Below are 24,315 nucleotides of genomic sequence, written 5' to 3'. Positions count from 1 at the left end.
TATCATATCACCTCTTAATCTTCTCTTCTCCAGGCTAAACATCCCCAGCTCCCTCAGTCGTTCCTCATAGGGCATGGTTTCCAGACCTTTCAACATTTTAGTCGCTCTCCTTTGGACACTCTCCAGTTTCTCAATGTCCTTTTTGAATTGTGGTGCCCAGAACTGGACACAATATTCCAGGTGGAGCCTGACCAGAGCAGAGTATAGTGGCACTATGACTTCCCTTGATCTAGACACTATACTTCTATTGATGCAGCCTAAAATCGCATTGGCCTTGTTAGCTGCCGCATCACACTGTTGACTCATGTTCAACTTGTGGTCTACTTGGACTCCTAGATCCCTTTCACACGTAGTTTCATTCAGCCAGGTGTCCTCCATCCTATATCTGTGCTTTTCGTTTTTCCGCCCTATGTGCAGTACCTTACATTTCTCTGTGTTGAATTTCATTTTGTTAGCTATGGCCTAGTTTTCTAGTCTGTTCAGGTCATTTTGAATCTTGATCCTGTCCTCTAGGGTATTAGCTATTCCCCCTAATTTGGTGTCATAGCAAAACTTTTTATTGTGTCGATCATGAAAAATTATGGCTTAATCTTAAAGAAATGGGTGTGCCACAACATTTGATTATCCTAATGTTTAATCTGTGGAAAAGACTACCATCAGGACAGCATATGCAGAAACAGAATGGTTTCAAATTGGCAATGGGGTCAAAGCAAGGCTGTATTTTATCACTCTATCTGTTTAACCTGTGTACTGAACATATCATAGAGAGTTAGTGTAGTGTAGAGGTTTGAGAGCTAGACTATAACTTTAGAGATCATGGTTTCAATTCCTGCTCAGCCATTGAAACCCACTGGGTGATCCTGGGAAAGTCACACTCTCACCTTCAGAGAAAGGCAAAAGCAAACAGATCTTGCCCAGAAAATCATGTGATGGTCTTACCTTAGGGTTGCTATAAGTCAGAAATGCCCATGGGTGTTCAACCCACCTTGGGAAATTCAAGAGGGGAAACCTCGGCCATTCTCACCCCGCAGTGGGAGGAGGGCCCGAATGGGTGTCACATCTCTTCTGGGTGTCAGCTGTTGCAGGCTGCCCCCCAGGACCCCTCTAGTGACATCACTCATTTGCACTGATAAAGTGGCTTCAAACAGACTTGAAGCCAAGCTGTTTAGACAATGTACAGCCAAAAACCACTTGGAAAACGAAACTGCACTGCAGGGTGAAAGACTGGAGCAAAATGAAACTCTGACACTCTGCCTTAACGTGGAAAATATTCATCATCACACCGGCAAATAAACAGCACAGAGCTGGTACAGGACTGTGGGAAAGCAAAAACATGACAAATAGGGAAGGTTGCCAATAATGCAATGGATGGAATTACAACATACAAAAACTAGATAATCTAATGGGGGCATGGGGTGAAGGGGGTATGTATGGGGGGGGGGGGGGGGGCTCCATGATAGGGCTTTCCTCCAATATGTCACTGAGAACACCAATCCACCGATGCACTGTACAGGTGGTGTATCACATGTGTGACTGTGTGGCTGTTCACGCAGGCATCCAATGGGATGACAGCTGGGCAGGAGAAGGAAGATAACTGGCAATCACTGGGGGGGGGGGGGGGCGGGTGTTGTGCAATGGTGCACATGCACAGTGAGGCGGCAGAAAAACAACAACTGAATGGTGCAGCTTGACAGCATGTGTTTTGCACTGCCTATAGGTGTTCTGCTCACCTTGGGAGCCAGTACTTCAGACAAAGACATTTCCATCTGCTTTCAGAAAACTCAGGATCGAGCCAGTTTTTCCTGTCCGTCAGCTAGCCCCTAAGTGATTGTTATTCATTCTTTTCCAGATTTTGCTTTTCTCCACCAACATGTTCCTCTCCTTCACCACATCTTACACCCACTTAGTTCTACAGCAGCTACAGGTAAGTTAAACAGGTAAATTAAACTACAGGTAAGTTTCAGTAATTTAAAGTTGTGGTTTTTGACAAACATTGATGAGTAGACATTATGAGCCCATTAGACTTGTCATGTATTTGCAACCCAAAATATTGGATTTAATCTAACATCATAATCCAAGATAAAGAATGACAGATAATCTTCTTAAACAAGTTACATACAAACATGTTGTATTTCACCATTTATTTTTCCACAACTGATTCAGCAGTCATAGAATCATAGAGTTGGAAGAAACCACAAGGGCCATCCAGTCCAACCCCCTGCTATGCAGGAAATCTAAATCAAATCATCCCCGACAGATGGCCATCCAGCCTCTGTTTAAAGACCCCTAAGGAAGGAGAATCCACCACACTCCGAGGGAGTATGGTCCACTGTCAAACAGCCCTTACTGTCAGGAAGTTCCTCCTAATGTTGAGGTTGAATCTCTTTTCCTGCAGCTTGCATCCATTGTTCCACGTTCTAGTCTCTGGAGCAGCAGAAAACAAGCTTGCTCCCTCCTCAATATGACATCCCTTCAAATATTTAAATAGGGCTATCATATCACCTCTTAACCTTCTCTTCTCCAGACTAAACATCCCCAGCTCCCTAAGGCGTCTCATAGGGCATGATTTGCAGACTCTTCACCATTTTACTTGCCCTCCTTTGGACACGCTCCAGTTTCTCCACATCCTTTTTGAATTGTGGTGCCCAGAACTGGACACAGTATTCCCGGTGAGGCCTAACCAAAGCAGAATACAGTGGCACTATTACTTCCCTTGATCTAGACACTATACTTCTATTGACACAGACTAAAATCGCATTGGCCTTGTTTGCTTCTGCATCGCACTGTTGACTCATGTTCAACTTTACTTGGACTCCTAGATCCCTTTCACATGTAGTTTCATTCAGCCAGGTGTCCCCCATCCTATATCTGTGCATTTCATTTTTCTGCCCTAAGTGTAGTATCTTACATTTCTCCGTGTTGAATTTCATTTTGTTAGCTTTGGTCCAGCTTTCTAGTCTATTCAGGTCATTTTGAATTTTGATCCTGTCCTCTAGGGTATTAGCTACTCCCCCTAATTTGGTGTCATCTGCAAATTTAATAAGTATGCCCCCAATTTTGTCCTCCAAGTCATTGATAAAGATGTTGAATAGCACTGGGCCCAGGACAGAACCCCGTGGGACCCCACTGGTCACTTCTCTCCCGGATGAAAAGAAGCCATTGTTGAGCACTCTTTGGGTTTGCCCAATCAACCAATTACAAATCCATGTAACAGTTACCTTGTCTAGCCCACATTGGATGAAAAAGTATGTGAACCCTTAGAATGAATACCTGGTAACACCCACTAGAAAAGCCATGACTCTAAGAAAATATTTCTTTTAACTGTTGGTGAGTCTCTCAGAAAGCTTTCAAGGAAATTTGGCCTATTCCTCCTTACATAACTGTTTAAAATCAGTAATATTTGGGGGAAGAGGAGGAATTCCTTGTGTGAATGCTTGCTTCATATCTTCCACAACATTTCAATGGGGTTTAGGTCTTTGCTGGAGCCATTCTAAAACATGGAATATATTCTTTCATAGCTGTTCTTTGGCGGGTATGTTTGCATTTTTAGGATCCTCATGCTTCATGACCCACTTTCAATTCAAATTCATAATCTTCAAGTACACTTTGAAATTCATGGCTGTGTCAAGGATGGCAATGATAAACTATGATAAACATTTCTGGTTATGTTACATATTATTTATGCTATATGTTGTCCTATCTGAAATTATATTGATTAAAATGTACTTTTTTTGGACACTGCACTCAGTGATTTTAACAACTTATATCTTTACATGACTTTAACACACTAATCTAGTTGTTATATCATCAAGGTCATAAAGCAGACCCAAACCATCATTTTCCAACCAGTATATTTGATGTTTGAGATAAGGTTCTTCTGTTCAAATTCAGAGTTTATTTTTTACCAAACATGTTTATAATTGAAACCAAATCATTCTACCTGTATCCTATTGGCTATTTAGCAAATAAATAGTTTAGATTCATTAAGGCTATAATATTAAAATTATTATATTTTCCTAATTATCATTAGGGTTCAGAAAACCTAATGTAGATGACTAAGAATGAACCAGAAAATCTATCTCTTTAGAACCAGGCAACCCAAGAATGTCTGCTTCTTTGAAAAATCTGGCGGACCAGATTGCAGATGGCAGACAGCATGTGACATTGATTCTGAAGAGTGCAAACAACCACATACCTTCTGCTCTTTCATTTTCATACTGGAATTGCAATAAGCATCTTATTATATAAAAAGCAAACTGGAGTCTTGAGACTTCAGTGCTAAAACTTTTTGTGCAGTTGTAATAGTAACACCACAATAATTGCAGGTAAGACTGATTTCTCACAGGCTGTTGCTGTCTGGACAAGCAAGAGTCCCGGCAGCTGGAGTCTTAGATGTAAAGGTCTAGATTTTTGAGTGCCAACCTAAGGATATCAAGTGATGTAAATGGTGCCTGGGAATATATACTGCAATATGCAGCTTTTAACAGACTCTCCAAAGAAATGAATTGAAAGGCACACCAACCCCAAGAAGAAAAACAGTGTATAAAACAAAATTAAGGGAGTCACCATGCAATAAGGCTTGAATCATATTGTTAGACCCAACTAGAAAAAACACACTGAATCAATGCGATTTATATGTGTTGATTCACCATTCAACAACTGATTCAATGGGTCTACTCTAGATAGGCATACTAATAGGATGGGCTTTTCAGAGATTACTGGATTGCATTTTTCAGTGTTCTTCATCTCTGGATATGCTGGTAATTTTCAAACAGTTAGTCCACTGAGACTGTTCCTATATAGGAAGAGCAAGCTGAAGGCATCAACTTTCAGACTACAGCACACAGCATAGGCTAAAGGAACCCCACTGTGAATTACTGCATAAGAATGGTTCTTTACCAGGAATATTTAGAATACAAAGGCAGTTTAAAAAAATCCCATATGGCCTAAATTTCTAAATAAATAAATAAATAAAATTCTTTAAATCTTTTGAAATGTGAAGGTTCTAGCTCAAAATGGCTGCAGCCAACCCTAACTGCCATGAGAAGAAAACTAAACATGGATTTTACACACACACACACACACACACACACACACACCTATTTGCTCTCTTCTATAGTTTTAAGATATACATTTAGATATATACTTATATATTCAAAAGAAGACAGTCGCTAAATATTTATAAATAGTCTATATACCTGTAAAAAAGCCACTGCGGCAAACAGACTGAGCATATTAAAAACACTTCATGGGCATATATACTGAGGAAGCTACCAGGGATGGATACAGAAGAGTTATCATTGCATGTTTTAGGAAAACACATTCTAGTTACAGTCACAATGTCTGCACACTGAAGCTGTAAGTAAGATCCAATGTCAGCAGGACTTACATCTGAAGATTCACACCAGGACGATTGGCAGAGCCTTGAGGAAGGGTGGGGCTTTGATATCCTCCATGACAGAGACCAGAATTTTCAATATAAGCAAGGTCCATTGGACTAAGCTGAGGCATGTGATGGGAGGCAGAGTCAGTATATAAGGACAGTGCACCCCCCATCCTGCCTCTTTTCCATGAAGCAGCCCACCCTCCCACCCTAAATGCAGTATGAACTTTGTTGGTCACTTCGGGGCTGGGGTAGGAATTTTCTCCCTTTTTCCTGGTATTATTATTATTATTATTATTATTATTATTATTATTATTATTTTGCCTACCCCATACTGTGTGCTGGGACTGGTGATTGGCTTTGGGTGGCTGTTAAATGGGTTTCACTGGCCCATATGGGGCTAAAGAACTGTTTGGTACGCACCATTGGCACCCCTTTTGTGGTGAAAGGTTAGGCTCTTGATCAGCTTAACACGTTAAGGGGCGTGGAGTTGTGAGAGAACCTGCCTTTGGGGTAGACATGGGGGTTTTGCTCAACCTTACAAATTTGTGGGGGTTTGGGGAAGAGTGCCTTATGTTTACCTTCCTAGGACTGGACTAAGGATGCAATCTGAATCATCGGATTTACCTCGGGGTTCGGTGTTTGTGCCCAAAGGGAAGGCTGAAGAGGAAGTCTAGGATTGACACCTGGCTTCAGCTGGACCCGCATCAGGCTTTTCACTTTAATCAATTTGCTCAGAGTTTGAAGTTAAGGTTGAAGTTCAAGTGCTTAGCTTTAAATAGATTATAGGTCAAATAAATGGCCCTTTATTCGTCCAATTTACGTGTCTGGTCTCATTATTTCATGGTTGGGGATCAAATCAAATTTTGGATTGAGCTGTTAGTGAGACGTAAGAACTGTGCAGAGAATTGATGGAAAAGATTATATTAAAAATAAAACCGGAATTAAAGATAAAGGTATTTCCCACAGAACTTCAATTTTCATTTTCATAGATTATTGATTTTAAAAAATCAACATCTCTGCTGCTGTGTGTTGGCTTAGCAGCCAATATATATATAATTGATTTTCTTGGCAAAAGTTTGCTAAATACAAATAGATATAAATAACTTAAGGTAAACACAAATTTGTCTTTGACTTGAGATCAATGACAACCATGCAAGATTCAGCTGCACATAATTAGCTCATATTTGCATCAGAATCATTCATACCATATGCTACATTAGCAAAAATCCTGCCAGTTATAATGTAAACATAAAGTATATTTACTTAGAGCTAGTACATGAAAATTACCTTCCAGCAATCCTGAAATGTTTAAGACTACTTCTGAAACCAATTAATAGTTGAAAATGTACTTATCCTAAATGCCTGGCACCAGAAGTTTTCCATATTCTGGATTCTGGAGTAGCTGTATTTACATATATGTAAATAATGAGATATATTGGAGATGTGATCGAAGTGTAAAAAAATCATTTATGTTTCATATACACCTTAGAGAGTCAGTGTGGAGTAGTAGTTTGAGCATTGATCTAGGACTCTAGAGAGCAGGGTTTGATTCCTGGCTTGGCCATGGAAACCCATTGGGTGACTTTGGGCGGGTCACACTCTTTCAACCCCAGAAAACCCAGTGACTTGAAAGCAAACAACAACACACCTTATGCATATAGCCTGAAGGTAAATTTAAACGTTATTTTTAATAATTTTGAGGATGAAACAATGTTTGTGTATGTTGGTGTCACTACGTCAGCAACCCATGAAAAAAGCTTTGGCTTTTGAAGCACTTCAGAATTCCAGATAATGGAGGCTCAACCTGTATAACACACAATAAATCTGTTTTAAGAAACCAGGCCTTTTACTATTATTTTTTTGGAAAATAACATCTTATTATCTACATATTGATAAACAAAATAATAATCAAATGTTAAATATACTTTATTATTAATCATAAATACATATAACAATTTTGAATTTCAGGATTTCACATTAATAATGACTTATAAATTACTGCATCAGCTCCACTCGTTTATACTGAATCTGTTTAATCCAGATGAAATTCAGATGTACTTGTGATGAAGTAGTTCTCTGAATGAACCATCATCACTATAGATCTCCTCCCAGTTTCAGACACCATAGCTATTTGTTGCTCCTGTCTGTAAACTGTGACCAATGCTTATCTATAGGACTCTTCCTTCAAGAGGCCTCTTGCTGAAATAATTGTTTAGCCTAGCCTCTGCTCCTTTTAAGATGAAATAACTTTTCAGAACCCCAGATTGTGGGATTTTGGCCAAAGAATCTCACTAGCTGATTTTCTAGTCCTGGCTCTGGCTTAGAGGATCTTGCTAAGCTTGTTTTCTTTATCTTTGCACTGTTCCAGCCTGGAGTGCCAACTTCTCCTAGCTTCCCACAAAGAATGTCCAAGAGGACTAAGGAGATGTAACTTTTAAGATCTTTAAAATTCATCTTTCACAGAGTACTTTCCCTGTACACTGCATCTTTCCAAAACTGCCCCTTCTTTCTCTAATTACTGTGTGGATTAGGGAAAGCATTATATTGTCCTTATTTTTGAACCTCTTTCTTTCTCTCATCTCTCCTTCCTCTTAGCAACACACAAAGCTTCATCAAACCCTTTCACCCTTGGATGATTGCTCATTTCGGTTAGTATTTTCCCATCCTAAAGCAACTGTACTCTGTTAGGTACCTGATTATATTTTACATGTTACTGGCAGGTTACAGACGGGCAGGGGAAGACGTCTTGAAGGTGTATTCTGCTGAATACGGAGCCTCCAGACCGCCCGCCCCGGGGGCGTGGCTCAGGTGTATGGGGCTTCCACATGGGGGGCAGTAAAGACGCCTCACCTGGGGCTGTTTCTGACCCGCAGTTTCCATACTGCCGCCTCGCAGGATGCTGCAAAAACGGGCCTTTTTTTTTTTTCCTTTTGCCGGCTGGCAGATGCGCAGCTGCGTAGCTGCGGCGCTCAGCACCGGCGGCAGAAAGCATATGTGCACATTTAAAGTGCCCAGGCCCCTTTAAACTTTTTCCCCCGCCCTGCCCAAGAACAATAGTGGTCTCCTGCCAGCTGGTGATCAGCTGGTGTTGGCATCCTTGTCCGCTTGCACGTTGCCAATGTCACCAGCATCATGGATGCCTCCTCTCCTTTGGTCCCCGCGCTCTTGCTGAATCTGCAATGCACAGCCACAGCTGTCGCCGCTGCCACCGCTGTCCCCCTGCCATCCCCCATCACCTCCCTTGTACATATGTAAATATTTAAAGTTTTAGCGTTTTTTTATTGTTAGGTGAAAATGGCACAGGAGTGTGTGTAGGAGTTCACTTTAAATTCTAAACCTTGCACAATTCTAGCAGCGCATGCGTACATGTTGCTCTAGGGTTAGGGTTAGGGTTAGGGTTAGGGTTAGGAGCATTAAAATAGAGTGCAGCTGTGCTACAGCTTCCACATCTGCATGGCATCTGACGCTCTAATTAGAGCCTCGGTGCAAACTGCGCATGTTCCAGGACCCCAACTCATTATGCGACGCAGCAGACACAGAGCTTTTAAATGGGCAACTTAAATTAGCGGCGTAACAATTCTGGCGTACCAGTGCAGCAGCTTATAGACGGAGCTGCGCAGTTGCGCAGTATACAGAAAAGAAGCGGGGAAAAGCAGCACCTTTTTAATGCCGCTTCTTCCCGCTTGGGGCGTGCGGGCGGCGTGTTCATGGCGGCATTCAGTTAAGGGCCGTCTGAAGGCTATACCTTCATGACGTCATGAACACACCCCTTTTTGCCCGTCTGTATCCCGCCACTGTTAGCCATTTATGAAGCTCTACCACAGTATACTGTCATGATCTGTGCAATTGTTGTTCACTTCCTTATTGCTGAGTGTTTACTAAAATTCCCCTTTTAGACAGCTCTGTGTGAATGTTGATATTGTTTCCAATTTGCTTAGTATGAACTGTTCTCCAAGGTCATGAGATCTCTTGTAGGCATGTATAGAGAGAATATGTATGATTGCATTCATGTGTTCTGAGGTCATACCTGGTAACATTTCCCATCATGGTAAAGCATTTTACTCAGTCTGAATTGATCAATTAGCATTGCCAGGAGGTCACTTTGAGAAAAAAAGGAAGATGGCACACCCAAATGCTCAATTGTCTAGTGAATCGCCATCACCTACAAATTGCCAATTGCTCAATGTGTCCATTTGCTGATCCGTATTAAAAATAGTTGATGCTTTACAATACAGCTTTATAATGGAACAACCCTACCAGGTTGCTTACCCAGGCACCAACCAGGCTCTGTCATCTACCTTGTCCCTAAAACCTTTAAGCCACTCCATGGGTTTATTATTTGGGAGTGAGCACATTCTCCTTCCTTGTGAGGATAGACTGCTCTGATGTACAATACATTTCCACTTTCGACAACATCATTGAAGAGGATCCCCGAACCTTTGGGAGTGGCTTTCTGGTGGAACATGAGGCCTCAGGGGAAACTTGAATGAAGGCCCATGAAGTCCCAATGCATGTATGGAATGCACAAAGTAAATGACATATTTGCTTATGGCACACAGTGCATTATTTGCTACTATGTCTTATTCGGTATCACTTCTTTGTAGATTGTTGTTGTCTGCCTTCAAGTCATTTCCAACATATGGCAACTCTTAAGGTGAACCTATAACAGGGTTTTCTTGGCAAGATTTGTTCAGAGGGGTTTGCCAATGCCGTTCTCCAAGGCTGAGAGTGTATGACTTGCTAAAGGTCACCCAGTGGGTTTCCATTATATCTACAGTGTGTCATAAGTGATAAGAACCTCTGCACTAGACTATTGTTGTTTTATGATATTTTCAGATTAAGAAAAAAAAGTAAGTGTCCGTGAGTATAAACAGAGGCAACATTCAAAGTAACAAAACCAAGTCTAAATTATCACATACTATTCCTTACACATTTAGTCTTTCAAATTTAAAAAAATATTAAGATTTTTCTCTTTGTTCCCACCTGGTTTTTAAAAATGGCTTTGTAAAGCTACTGACCAAGGGAAACAAAAGACCACACTATTTAAGCAAGTAATTTTCATTAACGGAGGGGAGCAAGAATCTCTGAAGTAATGAGTGATCCTATTAGTTCCACCAGACTAAAATCATACATTCTACGTATGTGGTCCTCACAGCCACATCTGTCATGAACGATTTAGAACCACAGATTGTAGACCATTTATTAGGAAAGACTGAACAATTACAAATTTGTCATTCTGAGAAATATTTCATGAAAAACAGAAGTCAAAAAATCAAGAAATGTTCTATTGCATTTAGAGAAGTTGATATTCATGCATTTATATTTTTTATGTTCAGTTCATTTATGTGATCATTTTTTAAAAGGTTGCAATAGAAAATTAATAGAAGAAACTGGGTATATATAACCATAGGATAATAAGTTAAACGTCCAAACAACCAGATAAGCTGTCAAACAGCTCCATTAAATATAAAACATGCATTATTCTTCTGTCATTTTTACCACATATTGCTAATGTCATATTAACATCTTTATTCTGAAGTCTGCTTTAAACTATCAACAATTCTCTCTTTAAAACACAGTATTTTGCATGCTCTTTTAGTAACAGATTTGAAATGCAGATTCCACATGCAGATCAGACAGCCATTTCAACTCTGGACCTTTGAAAGCACACATCAATCAACTTTTGTAATTGTCTTTATAAGCAGCAGAAGAAAATCTTACCACCATAGCAGATTTTTTGTTACGTTTTTATAGAAGTAGCAGAAATTAACCATTCCAAAGTATTTGTAGCTACTTAAGATATGTTTTTAAAATAGCTTTTCTTAAATTAAATTAAAATAAATTAAAATATGAATAACTCAAAATATGTGAATAAATTTAATTTATTACAGTATCTAAATTTCTTATTGTGGTGAGATAGCTTTGACGTTATTTCTCAATAATATTTAAGAAAATCAGGATACATTTAATGTACAAACAAGCATGAAACCTTTTACAGTTCTCTGTCATTTAGTAATGAATTCTAGACAAGAAATCACAGACACCCAAGTGGTTTGGCAACTGTAAGTGACAGAAGCTATGCTAAATCCTCTGTTTACACTGGGGATTAGCTGAGTAGATTGTGAGTAGCAAACTGAGCTGTCCATGGTCAAGGGAACCTGTTCCTTGGCAGCCCATAGGGCACAAGGACAAAACATGGTCCTGGTAGGAAGTGACCCATAAACATATTCCAACGAAGGATTTATACAAAGCCAGTCTGCCTCATAGAAACTCCATATGACCATTAGCTGGGCTGCAAGGCTTGCCAGGAGGCCTAATTACAGGTCTACAGAGCCCAATAACAAAAGCTGAAGAGCTTTAGCCTAGGGATGATCTGCTTTATACTGACTTGAGAGAGTCCATATAGAGTGACAAAAAGAAAGAGGTTTAGCGTTAAAATTCTCCCAAGAGAGGCAGCATTGTAAATAAGCCTAGAAAGCCCACATGCAACATACTTCAGATAGGCTTAAACATGCCACCCTCTCAAAATTAACATTCAGTCACTGCCTGCTTAACATCTGCTCAGACATGGCAGGTTGCTGTGATATTATTAGTCTATTATAAAATGGCTTTCTTCTGTATAACTACTAAGAAAATAAGTAAATAAAATGACTCAAATATAAATGTATAGCTGGAAGTAATAACCCTTACTGAGTGGCAATGTTTATGAACACAAAATGAGGGCCCATAAACAATTCAAAACAAGAACATCTATGTTATTTTAGCCTTAGCTGTGCAAACCTAACTGCAGTCTATCATTAACATGAAACCTATAGCCAATATTTGAGCAATACAGATTTCTAATTAATATAATACAAAGTGTATTAGCACAATATTAGTAGTTCAGGCTTCTGGAAAGTATAGCATATAAGAATTGTGTAATAGCTACGTAATAGTGAAACATTTAAAAAGATTACTTGAATGCACCAGGAAAAACAGCATATGCAAAATCCTATCCATCACATTACTTTACAACATTGGCATGGCCTTTAAAAACCGAATGCTTCAAGGACTTCAGATGTTCAATTATTGTTGCTGAGCATTCAGACATAGTAATGGTACTATACACAACTACTGGCAGTGCTCAACCCTTGTATTGTTTACCAAAGAAAAACAAATCAGTAACATGAAAGACACTTCTTGCCAACTGTGGAGAAAAACAATTTTCCAAGGTAAAGTCTGGATTGGAATGCAATCCTCTAGGCTAGCACATTATTGCTTGAACTCTGGAATTCTTTAACATTTCAAACAACTAAAACATAGAAAACTTGCACAACAAACTGCAGGTCTTAAATTGTGTTGTAATCATATCTAAAAGGGAATGCACTGAAGTACAAAGAAAAGATTTCATGTCACACAAAAGTGGTATCAAAGGCTGTAAATTCCCATTTCTCTTCCAAGTAGCAGCTTACAGTAACCCTTAATCATGCACTGAATTTTGAAAAACAATTATATATTTTTAAATTCAATTACTTATTTTAAAAAGGTGCAATAAAAAGAAATACAATAGAAAGAGGCTAAAACCTTACAAAATCACACAAATATCAAATAATCTTTCAAAATCTTCAAACTTTCAAGAATATCCCTCCTGTAAAGTCCCCTATAATCTAGATTGTTTTGAATAAATCAGACCACAGCGACCCCTGAGAAACCGGAGGATGAACAGCTACAAGGTTTGCATTAACAAGGGCCTGTTACAGACTGCCAAAATAAAGCTGCTTCGGGTCTCTTTGGAGGTATGCTGTTTAAATGATGAATGTATCCTAAGAATCCGGAAGCTGCACCAAAGCTGCACTCTGGTGCTTAGGAATGGAGTGTGGCTTTGGCGCGACCTCCAGACTTAGGACCCATGCATCATTTAAATAGCATACCTCCAAAAAGACCCGAAGCAGCTTTATTTTGGCAGTCTGTAAATGGAAGCCACCTTTCATAAAAAGAATCTCGGTTTTGTTGTTTTGGATTACATTTCATTTTATCTAGTAACTTGTCCATTAGCTATTAGTCCCACACTCTTTTCCACCAGTTACCCAGAGACATAAGACCTGTCTTTCAGGAGAGAACAATTATTTTAAAAAACTTGCTTAATAATGAAAGAGGACTCAAAAGTCAATTTACTGTATGCACTTTTAGTGTTTAAATGGAAATCACAAACAGCGTTACCTAGCATCTTTACTATGGTCTTTTGGGAGCCATTTTATTCGTAATATCTAAACCAAATGCCTTTTCAATAAACTTTGAGCTCTAACTCTTTTAGTGTGCTTTTAACTGCCATAGTCTGACTGTTAGAAGGAACATTTAAGGCAGTACTTCTATTTGTTTTTCTGATGTTTCTAATTATTTATATATTATTTGTAATACATTGTCTGTTTTGTTTACACTGGAAACTGCCCAGAGAACATCTGTTGATGGGCAGCCATAAATAAATATATAAATAAATATATAAATACATTTTATAAATAAAACATATTTTCCAAACCCATAATTCATTCAAGAGTAATTGGGACTTCAAAGTTTAACTCTGATTTTATATTTTTTAGATTAAAAAGTGTCACAAGTACTTCAATTGTGCTTTGAAATCTACCGACTACTGATCACAATGACATAAAACTCATACTACCTTTAATACATTTTCTAGGTGTAAATTAAAAAATGAGCTATGACAGCTCAGAGCAGTATAAACAAATTGTGCTTTTCAAGGTCTGTACTGTCACATCTACTTTATAATTATATGCTTCAGAGATGTATTAAAAAGAATGGGAGAACAATGTATACATTTGAAACTACAACATAAGAGATGCTATACTGGAAAATGTGTGCACTTACGGGAAACGAGAATACAAAAAGGTTGTATTTGGACAAAAAGTCGGAGAGGGAAGAAGTCCTCTAACTATATACTGATTATCTATCTTATTTTATCAGGTTTAATTATGGAACTAAAGACAGAAAATTAAAATATATTCTGCATATATAATGAAGGAGATAAAAAGTTATTGTTAACTTTTAAGTTAAAGCATACACATAGGTTCAATAGAACAAATGAATACAGTATAAGAGTAATGCATTATGTGATTTTGTAGATTTCTATTACCCATTAATGTTACAATATACACTAGTCTGATGTTTTGTTGCTAACAGGGAATTGTTCTTATACAACTAGAGAAGAATAGCTATAAATTACCAGAGAACCAGACTATATAGGTACAATTATTGATCAATAATTTAGAATACCTGTGCTCAGTTCTCTGTATTTCAGAGGCAGATCTAATTTACTTACAATGCTACCAAAATAAACACAAGAATAATTTTATTTCTTTTATTCATATGTTCTATTTCTTATACTTACCAGCAGCTTCAAGAACCAACTGCAATCTAGCTTTGGCCTGTTCTGCAGCAGACTGGTGAGAAAGAAAAAAAAGAAAACGTTAGATGATGAAATCTAAATTTGATTGAATTAGTCTCAGCATAAAACTCTTGCTTTTGTTATTCGTTAATTAGCATTACACCATTATGTTTTCAGGATATACTGTAGTCACAATAGTTACATAAAGGCAGATTGAAATAGTGTCTTGTTTTTGTGAAAGAAAATTCTGCAACAGGCCAGATATGAAAAGAGACATATTGGGCCAGTTTGGACAACACAAATAGGGCCAAGGATCTGCAGGACCTCTGGCTTAACCCTTACCAGCAGTGTGCTGTGTCATAGTGCCTAGCTGGTCCTGCTGGCAATTTATCATGTTGTCAGAACACAGAGCTTTTCTCTTTGTTTAGCAGTTCCCACCAGAAACAGAAACAATTGTGTAGCATGTACCAGTACATAGCTCATAACCAGTAAGCCATAGTTCTTGCTCACTGATTTAATTATTCATTAGGCACAAACAACTATGAATGGGTGGTATTTTATATTTGGTATATATAACCATAGTTGACTGATAAGTATATAGATCTACATAGCACCACATGTAGCACTTCTATTAATTTACAAGGCCCAACAATATAGCAAGATTAAACTCTCTACTAATGAATGTCTCTTGGATCCAGGGAAGGCTTTCATAAACTGAGGGAAGGGGGAGACCATTTGTAAAAGCTCTCCCTGCCCTTGGAAGCCTCCCCAAACTATGGGAAATCTCATAGTTTCCAAAGGATATTTGCTCCACTACCCTTCCTGCTCAAAGAGGCTTCTGCTGAACCAAAGGGTATTCCATCTGCAGAGGAACTTGAATGGATACAATTGTTGCTTTTCTCCAAAATGTTACTTCCTTTTTTATAGCCAGTGACAAAATATTTTAGGGAAAATAATTAAGGGTCCAATTGAGAAGCTAAAGTTCTTAACAATGTAATACTATATATACTGAGAAGTAACCTCAATTGATTCAATGGGTCTTTCATTTTATATGCAGAATGACCAAGAATCTGCAGCAACTCCTCCACATTTAGGGCAATGTTTTTAAAACATAAAGAGAACATGACAGAGGTGTATAAAATTATGCATGGTGTGGAGAAACTGGATAAGGTCATCCAACCTGGAGTCATCTACTGTAGTCTGGAGTCATCCACTAAACAGTGGGGGATTCAAGACAGATAAAAGTAAGCTCATACAATGCATACCTGCTCTCACAAGTAATATCATCCCAGCTTCTGGGAGAGATGGATAAATTCAGAGATTCTCACTATCGGTGATTACTAGTCATGATAAGTATGCATTCACTCCAATAAAAGAGACCATGTTTCTGTATACCAGTTGTATACCAGTAGCTGGGCGTGCAAAAATGTGAGAGAATTGTGTTAGTGTACTCATATCCTGTTTGTGGGCTTTCTGTAAGCAAGTAACTGGATTGGAACAAGGTGGTCCAACTCAGCATGGCTGTTCTATTCTTACCAACACACTAGCAGATTTTGTTCTTAGTAAAGGACTTTTTACAGGCTCACAGTGTAAATGTCCAAAGATCATCATGGGAATCTACCAGGATAAGAAATTTTAGTTTTCTGTTCCTCTGCCTGAAAAAAATGTACAAAGGAGAGATAGCACACACACGGTGTATGATTCCTCAGGGGGAAAACCATGTCTGTAACTGCAGATCCCAATAGCCCAGAATAAGAAAAGGAGAGAAAATACATGCACATATCTCTCAGATCAGTTGCACTATGCTGACAGACCAGTGATCACAGAGATCCTTAATGTATATGAGCTAGCTAGCTTGCAAATGGTGCCAAGACAATACATGCACAGAATATATGCAAGAAAATTAGAAACAGAAATAGAAATGATACAGCCCAATTAACTGAACAGCTTCTTTTCTTATTAAACTCATATTCAGATATTCCTACCATACTAAAGGGCCAATACCCATTTCTTTCTGACTTATAATCATTCATGCAACAAGTACTATTTTAGGAGGTTAGAAATGCATTTTAATAATTTGCCATAATCTATCAAGCATGCCCTTTTCTCAGCATAAATATGATACAATAAGACACATAATAAGGCATTCTGCATGACTGTCCTGTAAATATTGAACTCCCTTTTGCCACACTACTTCCAAAACACAATTTGGGCATTGTGCAGATGCACACAGTAGGATTTCCTTGTTGTGGATGACTTTTAATAGCTAGGATTAAGCAGATTCAGGGCTCCTCTACCTGATCAGTAACTCTGGAAAATGACCAAGTTTTCTGTTTTAGAATTTCACTGGTTGTAATGGTTGAGAGAGACAGTGTGTTGTACTGGACTGAATGTTGAACTACGACTCTGAAGATCAGGGTTCGATTCCCTGCTCAGCCATGGAAATCAACTGGATAACCTTAGGTGAGTCACATACTCTCAGCCCCAGAAAACTTCATTATAGGTTCAGCTTACAGTCTCCATACATGGAAAGCAAACTGAAAGTACACAACAACGATTGTTTCTGTTTCTTCATCTACTCACACCCTAAATACACCAGGGTTTGGGCTCTGCTTTGTTGTTGGTTATAGTAGTGGAGTTCATCATTACTCCTAATCTGCATGTTTCTTTTCAACAATCTTTTCTCCCATTTCTGGGTATGATTTCCCTTTATCCCCCATTCAATCACCCCCTGCTTCTCCCCAGTAGCCACTTCCCCTTATATTTAATTTTTTAAAAAAACCTAGAAATATAATGAGGAAATGAAGATCAGTGGTGTAAGCTTGAGAGCAGGAAAATGTCTAATTTAAAATAATGTAAACCGCTCTGATAGCCTTTTGGCTGAAGAGCAGGTATAAATACTATAAATAAATAATAAATATATAAATAAATAAACAAACAAACAAACATCCAGGGCAGTGACAAACCCCCATTCCAAATGTGAGATTGCCCAAAAGTACAGGAGAAGAGTTTTTAAAGTTGCTGCTAATACTGGAAATTCACAAGAAACATACCGGGGCAGGAAGCAAGCTCCATGGATATCGGGGGGGGGGGGGGGACAGCCAATTACTACAGCTGTAACACCCTTCCAAATTCTGGCCAGTCTGAAGGAGCTCACAGTGAAAACAGGAAAACAGAATATGGTATGGAGCTACAATTAATTTCATGTTGTTCTTTAAATCATTTTTATATTTAAAGTATTGCAGCCTGTCCTGGAACACATTAAATGATGCATATTAGAAATGTAAATAAATGGAAATACTCAACTGCTATTTATCAACAGGATGATAAACAAGAACATATTTTTCATGCAATAAATGTTATAAAAACATTGGCTAACTATTCCCATGAGGGTGTGATGAACATAGTATATACACTGAAACACAAAGCACTAGAGCACTTGCGAACTCTCTCATGTTCACATTTGCACTCCCTCCTTCCCTCTCACTCTCTCTCAATCGAGATAGATGAATAGACAACCTGTTTGGCTATTACAATTTTATTGTTATAGCTTATGACACACAAGTTTATGAAGGAGGCTAAGAACAAATCTGCTTTGCATTATACTGCAACTAATTTTGTAAGTACAATTAATATTATGCAATTAGATTTAGGAGTATTAAGTGTCAAAGAAAAGTAATTATGAAGAATAAGCCAAAGATTGCTGTGATTCATTAGGGTTTTGTCTTCTTAACTTACTAGAAATTAATTACATTGAATTGAAACTTTAATAAGTAGAAGTATGATTGCCTTGTTTTGGGACATCATTCAAAACAACGTATGGCACTGGAATATAACAAGGCATGACAGCAGGGCTCCGCACAATTTTTCTCAGCTAAAAAAAATGGAAGCCCTCAACACAAATCTTACTATAACTTTAACTATATAAACAATTTTGGAAATTTGCAGAAACAGAAAAAGCATGTTGAATTATTTTTTAGTAGTAAAAAGCTGCTAATTCTTCCCAAAATGGATTTGGGATTCAAGGAACTCAATTTTAAACTGCTTGAGCTATTGTACAGGCATAATCAGGTGGCAAGATGAGTGGCTTTAAGTTGCCTTTCTGATACCCCTTCTGTGTCGCTATGGCCCAAGATACACATCCTCTTTCTATCCCTGCCTTCAATACTGCAATACCCAGAGAGAGAGAGAGAGAGAGAGAGAGAGAGAGAGAGAGAGAGAGATTAACAGCTCATTCATCAAACACACAGTGAGCAAGAGAAGCATCTACCAAATGCAGTATAGAAAGGATTCAGCTTTCCCCACAAGAAATTCCTACTTCTCTATGGCTGAAATAAGGACAATTTTTCAATCCCTAAATCCCTACAATTTTAATTATACAGTACGAATTAACTTCATATTTAATTTAATTATTAATCACAATAATTATAAATTATGAGAAAAGATGTTCCACATAGAGATTAGGAAGACGTTCCTGATGTTAAGAGCTGTTCAATGATGGAGTAGACTATCTTAGAGGATGGTGGACTCTCCTTTGGAGGTCTTTAAAGACAGGCTGGATTGCCATCTCTCTGGAGTGCTTTCGCTCTGCATCTTGCATGGCAGGGGTGAACTATATGGCCTTTTTAGTGCCTTCTAATTCTATAATTCTATATAGTGAAAATACTTAGAACTCCCAGTGCTGTGATTTATCAAACAATAACTTAGAACATAGAAAATACAAATTCAGGATATAAGCACCATCAACTCAACATTACATAGAAAAATCTCAAATGGGGGCTGGCATTCATAGGTGAGGGAGGAAGTGTTTAACCGAAATTCTTTTCAAAATAGTTGTGGGTTATATACTATATATACTCAGCAATTTTAGTTAAAACATTAATCCCAAAAACCTTAGTCAATTTATATAAAAAAGGGAGCCAATGATTCTATGATTCACTCCCTGGTGGAAGGCAAGAGTATAATGTGTCCTGGTAGCACTGACCTCCTTCTACTCACCCATTCATCTAGCCTCTACTGTGAGTACAGTTATGCCAGCTGAAATTTTGTAAATTCTTTGGCACTGCTTCATCCTGCAGATCCTTTGTCCCATGCCCTTAGCTTTTACACTCAACTTATCTATGGACCATATCAAAATCCATAATTCTGGCCCCAAAACATGTCCTCGACTTATACAAAGGTTGCCGTATAATCAAATATATACAGTGCTGCTAAGTCACAAACTGGGAAAGAAAAGAGACTCCTAAAACTAAGACAACTACGGTATTTACTAATAAGCTATGTTATACACTCTTCTATTTCAGTGCTGTCATATAAGCAACATCATATGCATTATCCTTCGAGTGAAAAGAATTCAGTACTATGCAAACAAAATACATACAGTTCAAAGGTTAGACAACAGTGACTGAGATAATCTTAAATTTAGTTTTGTTAAGAAAATCTGGACCCGCAAGAGAGTCAAAGTAATAAGACAAGCAGGTGATATAGAATGTCTTTCATAGCTAAATAAAAAAAGCATATTCTCAGTGAGCTATTTTTATAAGATTATTTCACTTTCATATTGAGAATGGTCATATAAACCAGTAAGTTCAGTTACTACTATTTTGCTATGCACTCACTGTTTGTGTTAATCTTTATCACAATTCTAAAATTTTCTGTAATTAGGGATGCTAACATTAAAGTGTGATGGCTGACACTTTTGCTTCAGAAAAAAAAAACGGTTTCTGAACTAAACAAGTAAAAAATTCTTTACAGGTCTTTAAAATGCAAGTATACCAAACACTAAAAATGAATTGTGTGATCCGTCATTCCCTGTTTAATTCAAGTTTCCTGTATGTGCATTTGATAAATACAGAGCAGCAATTCTGAAAACCTTCTTCTCTCATAGCAGACATGAATGACAGCTTCCAAGTACCATATCTTTCACAGCAATGTGATTGACATTCCTTAGATGGATTGTACATTCTGCTGGAAAAATATAATTAAAATATTTCCCAAGACTTGGAGGAAGGGCTGTAGTCTCTTTCACTAACACACGCACACACACACGCACACACACACGCACACACACTTTAAAACCTTACTCTCTCAGGTAAGAGGTAAGACTGTGATGACGGGGGTGTATGGGATGTGAGAGTATGGGATGTGTGAATAAATATGTAGGGGGGTGGGATTTGGTGTGTTTGGTGATCATCATGTATGTGTACTGTTTGTTGTGTTATGTTTTTCTTTGTTAGTTGAATGAATAAAGATTATTAAAATTAAAAAAAACGAAACACCTTACTCTCTCAGAATTACAACACCCAGATTTCACACTAAAAAAAAACACCAGTTAATGATTTTAAATATGTTTTTCAAAAACATATTCTACTCCTAATTTATCTTAAGCTGTGCTGATACACAATGGTCTTATTCATTTTCTGTCTGTGGTACATTTATTATATAGATCAGGGATCGGCAACCTCCGGCCCGTGGGCGCCTTTCCGCTGGCCCCCAGTCCCTCCTGCCGCCAAAATCACTGCTGATTTCAGCTGCTCCGGCCGCCATTTTGCCCTTCAAAATGGCAGCAAGGTCGCGCGAGACTTCGCCACCATTTTGAAGGGCAAAATGGCGGCGCACATTAGGAGGCCCGATGCGGCCTCCGGAGCCCTGAATCGGGACTCCAGCAGCCGCACCGGGCCTTCCAATGGGCGCCACCCACCTCCCTCCTGGAAGGATCACTATACTACATTCAAGTAACATTACAGTATTAATATGAAAGTATTAATACATGTGTTTAAAATATTTAGAAAGTGCTTTCACTTTTGGTTATTGCATATTTGATTGTTAAGACAATCCTAACTAACCAAGAAGCCCAGGTGTTCCATATGCTTGTATTCTAAGTCTAGCCTACTTATGGTAGTTTCACTTATTAAGAAAAGCTAAAATCTAACTCTTCTGATCTTTAATACACTTCATTTATATATTTATATATATCTAAATCATCTATTACAAAAACATATTACACAGATATCATACTTAAAATATTAATGCACTATCTACTTGTAGAAAAACAGAAATCTGAGCTGATTACTATTCTTTACAAGTACAGGGCTCCCCCGGGTTACGAATTTAATTCGTTCCGCGGCGCCATTCGTAACCCGAAAAGCATTCGCAAGCCGAAGCCCCATAGGCGCTAATGGGGGAAAGCCGCGATTTGGTGCGAAAAAGCGCCGAAAAGCACCAAAATTTTTTTCGTAACCCGAAATAACCTTCGTAACCCGGAACAGTTTTTTTTAATGGATTTTTTTCGTAACCCGGAAATTTCGTAACGCGGCGCATTCATATCCCGGGGTACCAGTGTATGGAGAACACACTCTGCTTATTAACAGTTTATAGTAGCCTTCAACCATCTATTACCATCCAGATATTTTGGACCACATCGGCCATCATTCACATTTAGCATGGTTAATAATCAGATATGATGGGAATTCCATTTCAAAACATCTCTAATTATTTCCTTTCCCCAAACTATGTAACACTTTAATTGTAACTTAAGTGATAAAATGTCATCGCTTCGGAATGTGAAAGTAACTTTTAATTGTATTTGTGGTCCTGTGGTGTGACCTCACTGAAGGAATAGTGCCGGCTTGTACTACACCTTGTTCACCTGCTTCATGCTGTGTTGCAATTGCCAAAGTGATTCCCCCCCCCCCCGCATCACAGGCAAGTGGCTCGTAGCATTTAAGTGTCCGTTCAAGTAATTAAGAGCAACTGCTTTAATTACTTCTAAGAAACAATGTGCTTATTTTTTAAAAAAAAAAGTAGTTATAAAGGTGATCTGTTACTAAGAGACAACTTGGAACTATGTCTAAATTTTTAAAGTTGTTGTAATCTTTATTTATATCCTATTTTCCCCAAGACTCAAATCAAGCTCTGCTGTTCACTGAAAGCATATTGTTAGAAATGCAGTGGGAATTTGTAGTACTTTTGAGAGTAATTGTGGGGAAAATATTGTAGCACAAGCATTTGTAGGCTTGGTCTACTTTTTCAGATACATATGAGGACGGGACCAAATCTAGGAAAGCATGTAAAACATCTTTTGCAGAGTTCAAGCCTGAGTGCATGGGCAGGATACAACAGGCCAACTCTGTCATATCTTGCCCATGGATGTTCCAACTCATTCCCACTCCCAGCACGGCAATGGGCAGGTGTACAAATGCATGCACATCGCCGCACCATGGAGCCACAACCACCTTGCCTGTTGCTGCTGTTCTAATTGCAGACTCCCACCACAGCCTGTAAAGGTGGAAAGGGGGCACCTGGCTCCACCTACGGGGCCAGGCACCCCCTTCTGAAATCACAAGTTGTGACTGTGGCTTGTGAATAGAACAGCAGTGCACAGCCATCCGTGTATCAGCTGTCACAATGGAGTTTCTGGGAAACTCCGCTACAACCAACCAGTCCTTTTTTACGGATTTAAGGGCTAGTTGAGCCTGATCCACCAGAATCACATCCAGAATGCTCAGTCTAGGGGATTTAAACAGGATGACACAAGGCTAAGGGAACGTGGATCTTTTGGACTGTGTATACAACCGTTTAGTCTTAAGGTTGCTACTGTCAAGGAAAAAGCCACATGGGTTATACAGTAAGAGAAATAAAACTTGTATGTGAGAGTCAGAGTGACTCAGCAGAAGCCAATTGAGAACCACACAGGTGTGAATGGTAAGACAATTAACAGGTCCAGAGTGCCAAGGACAAGAAATGCATAGTGGATAATTGGACACACCTGACAATTGTTAAGTGGTCAAGGCTGAGATGATGAAATCATTAATTGTGGGATGAACAAGGAGAACCAATGGGAATGATGTACACGCCTACAGGGTGGAAACAGAAAACAGTAGGTGGTGCCATGTTTTGGCTATAATAATGACTATAGATCCCAGTGCATTTTGTGGGTTGTAGTAGTGGATTGGAGAGTGGATTGGAGAGAGAGGAGTTGAGTATTGTTTGGAGCTGTATATAGTAGAATAAAGTAGATCTTTTATATAAGACTACTGAGTTGTCTGGTGTCTTGGGTGAAGCTACAAGAACCAGCAGGAGCCTGGTGAAGAAGGGTGAAGACTTCTGTGGAGGCAAGAGTGAGAAGGCTTGGAGAGTTTGTCGGGGTCTTCAGCCAGTTCTCTGCAACTCTTGCAAAGATACAACAACTGGCCAAAACTGGTCAGCGTGGTGCACAACCAGGTGGTGAGTTCCAGGCCAGGAGAAGAGCCACAACTCCCATCATCCCTGACAAGATGGCTATATCTCTGAATTATTATTAGAAAGTTACACATGTAAAAACATACATGTGAGCCCTGGTGGTGCAGTGGTTAAATGCTAGTACTTCAGCCACTAAATTGTAAATTCAATCCTAGAGGAGGGCTCCAAGGTCCACTCATCCTTCCATAGGTTGGAAAAATGAGTATCCTGTGGGTTGGGAGCAATTGACTTACACAGTGCAAACCACTTAGGGAGTGCTAGTTCACTGATTTAAGCAGTATAGGAATGTACTTGCTGTTGCTACTACTCC

At 38.7% G+C, this 24,315-nt stretch overlaps 1 protein-coding gene across 1 annotated transcript in view; it reads right to left on the bottom strand.

The window, feature by feature from the left end:
* Positions 1-24,315, bottom strand: part of RSRC1 (arginine and serine rich coiled-coil 1) — a 263,566-nt gene that overhangs the window by 97,327 nt on the left and 141,924 nt on the right. The window contains exon 6 of the mRNA XM_042460744.1: positions 14,769-14,820. Coding sequence (XP_042316678.1) covers positions 14,769-14,820 — 52 coding nt within the window. The remainder of the gene's footprint in view (positions 1-14,768; positions 14,821-24,315) is intronic.

The sequence above is a fragment of the Sceloporus undulatus genome, chromosome 3 (genome assembly GCF_019175285.1).
Source record: "Sceloporus undulatus isolate JIND9_A2432 ecotype Alabama chromosome 3, SceUnd_v1.1, whole genome shotgun sequence".
Classification (NCBI taxonomy): Eukaryota; Metazoa; Chordata; class Lepidosauria; order Squamata; family Phrynosomatidae; genus Sceloporus; species Sceloporus undulatus.
This window is presented reverse-complemented; position numbering and strand designations above follow the sequence as displayed.